This window comes from Mus pahari, chromosome 13, assembly GCF_900095145.1.
Source record: "Mus pahari chromosome 13, PAHARI_EIJ_v1.1, whole genome shotgun sequence".
Taxonomy (NCBI): Eukaryota; Metazoa; Chordata; class Mammalia; order Rodentia; family Muridae; genus Mus; species Mus pahari.
Window position 1 is genome coordinate 92,107,402 of NC_034602.1, and position 8,236 is coordinate 92,115,637.

The following is an 8,236-nucleotide window of genomic DNA, read 5'->3' on the forward strand; positions in this document are numbered from 1 at the left end:
TTACATTTCCATACTGCTGTAGATCACCAAAGGAAGTCAGGACTGGAACTCAAGCAGGTCAGGGAGCAGGAGCTGATGCAGAGGCCATGAAGGGATGTTCTTTACTGGCTTGCTCAGCTTGCTTTCTTATAGAACCCAAGACTCCCAGCCCAGAGATGGCACCACCCACAGGGGACCTCCCCCTTGATCACTAATTGAGAAAATGCCTTGCAGCTGGATCTCATGGCATTTCCCCAACTGAAGCTCATTCCTCTGTGGTAACTCCAGCCTGTGTCAAGTTGACACAAAACTAGCCGCTACAGGAGGTGAAGTTACATCCACTCCTGCTTCAAAGGACACTCACCTCAGCCTGTCTTCCAAGACCCCCTTGTCCAGGGTCGGGCTGCTCCTGTGCTCCCTGGCCCTGTGAGAAAGGGAAGCAGCAGACCCCGAGGGAAGACACTATGACAGCGACAAGTGAGGAAGCAGTTCAGCCTGGTCCTGAACACGGAGGGAAGTCATTCTGGGTTCCTTCCTAATGCAAGAGACTCGGCTACTGCTTGCTTATCCCATGATGTGAGGATGCCTGGGGTGGGAACCACTGGTGACAAGTCCTGCCCAGGAGAAGATACCTGGCCGGGGCCCTCCTCACAGGTCAGCTGCTCCAGCCAATGTCTGGGTGCCCAGGGCCTCTCCAGAGCTTTCTGCTGGATGGCGATGCCCCTCCTTTCTATTATTCATCCCACTCATTTGAAAGAGAAACCTCAGTGATCATGGATCACTATCCATACAAAACACACAACAACAGGAAAAACGTGCCCAATTTGGAAGTTTAAAAATCTGCTTCATGAAACATGAGGGTGCCAACATGGTTTTATGTGTCTGGAAGGCACTGGGCCAGAGTTAAGCTCCTTGGTGCCCACACGATGCCAGACAGGCAAAGCAGGCTGCCTGTAACTCTAGGACTCTGGGGTAGAGACAGGAGATCAACTGGGACAAGCTGACCCCTCAGACCAGATTATAGACTAGCTCTGGGTCCAACTCAGAGTCTGCTTCAGCGAGTAAAATGGACAGCAGTCTAGGGGGACTTTGATGTGAATCCTGTGACTCCACAAGAATGTGACTGCGTAAGCCGGGCGTGGTGGCGCACGCCTTTAATCCCAGCCCTCGGGAGGCAGAGGTAGGCAGATTTCTGAGTTCGAGGCCAGCCTGGTCTACAGAGTGAGTTCCAGGACAGCCAGGGCTACACAGAGAAACCCTGTCTCAAAANAAAAAAAACAAAAAACAAAACAAAAAAGAATGTGAACACGTATGCACATGGACTCACATGTATAAAACACATACACACACACAAACAATGAAGAGCTCTTATGTCACAGTAGGATTATCAATATGCTAGGCTTCAGATTATCTGTAGAAATATTCAATAAAGTATCAATAAATACACTGGAGGAGAGTAAACAATGAAAAAACTAGTAGTTTCAAATTTTTTTATGTTTTTACCAACAACATATTTTATTGATTAATGACAAACTCGAACTAATCAAACTATACTGCAGAAAGGAATTTTGTAAAAATGGATTCATGACCTGATAATAAATAAATTCAGCTTTGTACAATTAGAAAAACCAGGACAGTGACAAATGACAGAGTAAAGAGAAAATGGATCCTCACTTCAAATCCAACGACAAACCCAAAGAATCAGGTCAAAGGAACCTCCACGTTCCCCTCCCTGGGTGGACATGGGCTTGACACAACTTGTCTTTTCACTGGGCAGTACATTAACGCCGATCTCATTCACTGGGCGCTGCACTAATGCTTAGCCACAGTCATCCCACGGGTGGGAAAAGAGTAGCGGCCATCACACTTGCTGAGGAAGGCAGCGCAGCCCTGTCCTGTAGTTCTGACACTCCAAACAGAAGCAAAGGCCTTCTTACAGACACTAATCTGGTTTCAAGAATGTCTCAGAAACACACACACATTTTCTCTACTTCATAAACACCCAAGAACTGAAAGTCGCCATCTAGACACAAAAAGCAAGACATAAATTCATCAGCACCGTGTAGAATGATCCTCAAGGGAGCAGGCCTTAAGTTCTCATGTTGATGAGCAGACTTCTCTCTCCTCTGGGGAAGAACCTGAAGTTAGTGTCTTCAGGAAAAATGATAGATGAAACTCAATAAATTACATTTTATTCATCAAAATAAAGAGCTATTTTAAGGTTTGGCACTACATGAAAGATCTCTCAGAGCAAGAATGGGTTCACGGATAGGCGGCTTCCTGCCCGCTCACTGTTTGCTGAAGGAGGAAACAGCTCACTTAGCTTTATGACAACTCTCACCCATCAGTCCACAGACATGTGTACACAACAGCTGACATCCGAAGACAGTAGCTGTAGTCACAGTCAAAAGGCCTGGCGTCTTCCTGTTCATCAGATGGGACTGCGTCCTTGTTGCTGGGACTTACTCACATACAGTCAACCACATTAGTGGACCCGTGACCCACATCTCGGATCTGGCTAGTTAAACAGTCACACACGGCCACACCGGCACCAGCTCGGCAGTGAGACACAGGTCCGACCAGCTCCCACCTGGAGAGACAGGACAAGACTGTCACCACAGGGCACAGGGATCCCGACCAAAGTCAACACTCAGGGTGACGGGGCTTCTTTTAAAAGACAGCAACTTCCTCGAGGGAGAAAAGATATCCCAAAATTTTATATTAATAACATAATATTCCTCCATTATCTCGCTTTGCTTTTTTGCAGGTTCAGTTATCTACAGTAAGCCAGTCTGAAAATATTAAATGAAAATTTCCAGAAATGTCTCAAGTTTTAGATGCTATGCTGCCCTGCTTTGCCTAGGATAGCCTCTGGTTGGTGTGTCACTTAGAGCTGGACCAACTGTCATGGTATTGGGTCCTTTGGCTCAGATGACCTTTGTTTAACTTAATAATGGAAAGAACAGTGGTGGTGGCAATGTTATCTCTGCGTGCTGGTTAAATGATCCAGTTTATTAGTTAATTGCTAACCTTATTGTGCCTACTTCATGCACTGAGCTTTATCTTACTTTTTTTTTTTTTTTTTAAAGATTTATTTATTTATTATATGTGAGTACACTGTAGCTGTCTTCAGACACTCCAGAAGAGGGTGTCAGATCTTGTTACGGATGGTTGTGAGCCACCATGTGGTTGCTGGGATTTGAACTCCGGACCTTCTGAAGAGCAGTCGGGTGCTCTTACCTACTGAGCCATCTCACCAGCCCTTATCTTACTTTTTAATCAATTAATATTTACAACCCGACTTCTGTTCCCCTTCCTGCGCCCCTCCCAATTCTTCCCACACCCCAACCATCCACTCCTCCTCCCTTTCTCTTCATGGATGTTAGTCAGACATGGCACAGCAAGCTGCAGTAGGATGTGGTACCTCCCATCCTGTTAAGGCTATCGAGGCAGCCCAGTAGGACGAGAGGGTCCCAGTGGCAGGTGACACAGGCACTCAACTTTATCTTTGGCATGTGTAAATAGGCAAAGCCCAGCTACAGATGTAAGATTTGCTGCCATCTGTGGTCTCAGGTATCCACTGAGAGAGAGCGAGGAGCTCAGCCTTACTGCTGTGGGGTGGAGCATCCCGCTAATGAGAAGCAGTGTGCACTCACTTGTTCAGCACGGGGTCAAACGCCTCCACGGTGTTTAGGTACGCATTGCCATTGTGACCTCCAACTGCAAAGATTTTGCCCATCACTGTCGCGATCCCGACGCCACCCCTGGGAGTGGTAAGAGCTGCCACGTAATCCCACTTGTTGCTTCGAGGGTCGTACCGTTCCACCGAACTCAAAGGGGAATTGTCATCAAAACCACCTACAGAAGCAATATTTAAAAATGGCGTCACATTTCATAAAACCTGACAACTAAATCTCAACAGCTTATAAAACTCCAGCTTTTATCAGCCTGGTAGTACATGTTTAGTCCCAGCACTTGGGAGGCAGAGATAGGGCCTGTGGAGCTCCGTCGTGAGTTTGAAGCTAGTCTGCCTGCGAGTTTCACAATAATCAGGACTACATAGAAAAACCCTGTCTCAAACAAAACAACCATAACAAAACAAAATCAAACCCTCAAGCTTTTAAAGTTATTTTAGAATGATTTAGAGAAAAAAATTACCTTACCACCTCTCTACCAACACCAACTACAGTTTTCTATAATTTAAGTCCACGTAATCAGTATTGTGCTTTGACTTAAAAATCTTTTTTCTCACCGGGCATGGTGGCACACGCCTTTAATCCCAGCACTCAGAAGGCAGAGGCAGGCGGATTTCTGAGTTCGAGGCCAGCCTGGTCTACAGAAGTGAGAGAAGTGAGTTCCAGGACTACACAGAGAAACCCTGTCTTGAAAAACCAAAAAAAAAAAAAAAAAAAAAAAAAGAAAAGAAAAGAAAAAAAATCTTTTTTCTCTTGGTTTTTGAGACAGGGTTTCAGAGTGTATCCCTGCCTTAGCCTCATCAGTGCTGGGATTATAGGTGTATGCCACCATGTCTGGGTTTAAAGTGTTGAAATGAAAAGAAGGTGGATTTATGGGGAAGAAGCAGCTATTCATAGTCTGTCCTGAAATTCCAAGAGGCAAGACCGGCTTCCCTCTCTGTGTGCTAAGTAGCAGGGAGCCCGAGACCTGAACTGCACCAAACTGTGAGGCTCTTCCAGGCAGAGGTGCAAGCTTGCCAGGGCTCTTATGCATTTAGTTTTGAGCCTGGTACTTAATGGCTGAGCCATCTCTCCTGCCCCAGGCTTGTCTTAAAACCGTTACTGCCAGCACAATTCCTGAGACAGTGGGCCATGACTGAATCCTCATCCGCTTTTTGCCACTGCCTTGTCTTCTTCCTGTCATGAGGTCTATAGAAACGGTCTTTTTAGTAGAGTGGGACTTAGCACATCCCTGAGCGATGCCTGGTTTGTCACTATGGCCTCCATCACCTTTCCCAGGTCCTTTCTACGCGAACAGCAGTCTCTTTGATGACTCCACCCATTTTCCTGATATGAAGAGATCTTTTCTTTAAAAATAAGGTCAGTCAGGGAGCAGGGCGGGGCAAAAAAAAAGTCAGTCAAACTCTTCTTTACTTGATTTTTAAAAAAAGATACATACACTGTAGCTGTCTTCAGACACACCAAAGAGGGCATCAGATCCCATTATAGATGGTTGTGAGCCACCATGTGGTTGCTAGGATTTGAACTCAGGACCTCTGGAAGAGCAGTCAGTGCTCTTAACCGCTGAACCATGTCTCTAGCCCCCAAGTAAAACTCTTCTAATGGGTTTAATTTTATTATGCAAATTGAAATAAAATAAAATTCACTAATTTTATGTACACAACCAGATGGAGTTTTGGCAAATGCTTATCACAGCCTCATCAGAACGTAATTCTCTCCCTCTTACTGTAAGTCTGTCACTGTTCATGCTAACATGGAAGATTGGGTTTTAGCAGTTACATTCTCCATAGCCTTCATTTTTATTGACTCTGTTTTATCGCCATAGGTAGTAAGACAGACTTCAGTGCTGGGGACACAGCTCAACAGTAAAGCACTTGCCTACCACACAAGAAGCCTTAGTTTAGGTTCAACCCTTAACAATGAAAAACAAATCAAGACAGAGAGAGAAACAAAACAGAATGCAGTGGGCCTTAAAGGTGCCCATGCCGCCATCCTGTCGTCACTCACACCGGCTGTACCTGTTTTAAGGAGGATTTGAACGTTGAAGGTTGTTTGCCGTACCTTTCAGGGCTCGGGATTGAAGCCAGGGCCTCCTGCAGGCCAGGCAAAAGCTTTGCCACTGTGCTTCCCCAGCTCCTAAGAGGGTTGTTCGAGTGCTCGCTCTGAATTGCTCTTTTTATCACATCTGTTTCAGCTATAAGGTCCCAAAGGCTTAGTAAATGGTAGCACCCCTGGCACCCTTGTGGCCCACAGTAATGTGATACCCTGTGACACAGTGTGACCTGCCTGTGGTTTGGAGGTGTGAAAGGCTGCCACCATAGACTATAAGAACTTTGGTTCCCACATACTCCTCCATAGCATGTCCAGGAACCTGACTCTCTACAACTGACTCCTGCGCTGTGGGTGAGGCTGGGATTTCTGTGTCACTTCTCTTATTTTCAGGCAAGAGCACGGGCAGTCAGTGTTACTTCTACTTCCAATATTTAGACAATAATACGAATGGCACATTCTCCTACCAAGACATGCACTAAAGCCCACGGCGCACTTCAGTGCATCCTACGATGTACAACATCCTACGACGTACACCACGTGCAATGACCCCTCCCAGCTGCTGCTCCTCTGTGAGCTGGGCATTCCATCCCAGGCTCCCAACCGTGTGAGGCTCCACTAGCAGGTGTGGCATGCTACCGGAGGCTGCGAAGCGCTGCATCATCACTCAGGAGTTGCGGCTGCCAGGGTACACAGCCTGGCTGCCTCCTTCCCAGTACCACATCAGTCCAGATTATTTTTTCGAATGTTAAGAATCTGAGAAGGCACATCTGTAAAAGCCCTCTAACTCAGCTCCTCAGTCAGGCAAAGAGCAACAGAAAGACTAACATCTACACAACCAGAAGGCACCGGTTTTCTTAAAGTAACCAGTATCATTGCTTTGAAATAAAATGGAAGAAAAAACAAGTCATTAGACCTTTCAAGATTTATTTTAGCAAGTCATGTGTATGTTTCTTCATTTACAAATATATTTACAAATATATGTATCTCATTTAAATGCAAGTGGATTATATTTACTTTAAATAAAATCTAAGTTTTGCTTTTTGGATTTGTTTATTTTTTTAAGACAGGGTCACACTATGCAGCCCTGGCTTGCTTAGACCTACTATGTGGAGCAGGGCAACCTCAAACTCAGGAGGCCCACCTGTTTCTGTCCCCTAAGTGCTGGGACTATAGGCATGTGCCACCACGCCTGGCAGAAGTTTTAAATATGATGATTTAAATCAAGCATTAATGTCAAATGTAAGAATTCAAAAGCACATCTCAGGAATGATCCCACTAAAGGTTGAATGTGATAACGGTTTGTTGTGATGTATGTGATAATGTATGTGATAATGTATGTGATGATGTATGTGATAACGGTTTGTTGTGATGTATGTGATAATGTATGTGATAATGTATGTGATGATGTATGTGATAACGGTTTGTTGTGATGTATGTGATGATGTATGTGATGATGTATGTGATGATGTATGTGATAATGTATGTGATAACGGTTTGTTGTGATGTATGTGATAATGTATGTGATGATGTATGTGATAATGGTTTGTTGCTGTGTTACTTTCTGTCGTTTGTCATCAAGGGCCTTGACACAGTAAGTGAGAAAGAGAGCAGGCACTCACCAACAACATACAAACACCCGTGCAGCTCGCTGACCCCGTTGCCGGCTCTTCGCTGGCCCATTTCCTTCACTTCTATCCACTTATCCAGGTGCGGGTGATACCTTTCCACACTGGATAAGGAGGCTACTCCATCGTTGCCACCCACTGCGTAAACGTGGTTCTACGTAAAGAAAACAAAGCATGCGAGAAATTTCAGATGGCTTTCTCCATGGTCCTAACAGGTGAGCAGAATGTAGGAAACCAGTGTTTCACCAACAATCTGGTAGGTAGCCAATGCTGCAGCTGCTGACATGAACCAGACTGTGCTGGCCTGGTACCTCTCCATGGCAAGGGGCTGCGTCACTTACTATTAAAGCCACAGAGCCAACGCCTCCACGGGGAGTGTTCATTGGTGCCACTGTGCTCCACTGGTCAGATTCGATGTCGTATCTTTCCACGTCACTGAAGCACGTATTGTCATCTAATCCTCCAATTGCATATATTGGGCCCCCTAAGGAGGCCAAGGCAATTCCTCGCCTATAAAAACAATTAAACATGCCTTAGTGTTGAGTTTGTTTCAGGAAAAAGAAGAAATTTTTTATCGATGCAAGGCACTTCTGAGATAATCACCAAAGGGTGTGCCTTGCATCCAGAGTTTTATACGTGTTAATGTTTCTGAGTGGGCTCCCTTGCCTGCATAGCGCGGCCTGCACAGCGTGGCCTGCACAGCTCACTGGAAACTTGGCTCAAGCTCTTTTTTTTTTTCTTTTTTCCTCTTTTATTTTTTTTTCCTGAGAGTTGAGCCCAAGGCCTTGTATCTACCAGGCATGAACTCTACGCACGAGCTTTATATTAACCCTAAATTCAGAACAAATAATGCAAAACCCAAGAAAACAGTATAAAGAAACCCAA

General features: G+C 45.3%; 1 protein-coding gene across 3 annotated transcripts in view; it reads right to left on the reverse strand.

The window, feature by feature from the left end:
- Nucleotides 1-1,473: 1,473 nt before the first annotated feature.
- The window catches only part of Klhl8 (kelch like family member 8), a 49,259-nt gene continuing 42,496 nt past the window's right edge, over nt 1,474-8,236 (reverse strand). For all 3 annotated transcript variants that reach the window (XM_021210730.2, XM_029545416.1, XM_029545415.1), the window contains 4 exons: nt 7,693-7,861; nt 7,346-7,505; nt 3,636-3,837; nt 1,474-2,569 (listed from right to left, as the gene is read on the reverse strand). In XM_021210730.2, coding sequence (XP_021066389.1) covers nt 2,446-2,569; nt 3,636-3,837; nt 7,346-7,505; nt 7,693-7,861 — 655 coding nt within the window. In that variant the 3' untranslated portion in view covers nt 1,474-2,445. The remainder of the gene's footprint in view (nt 2,570-3,635; nt 3,838-7,345; nt 7,506-7,692; nt 7,862-8,236) is intronic.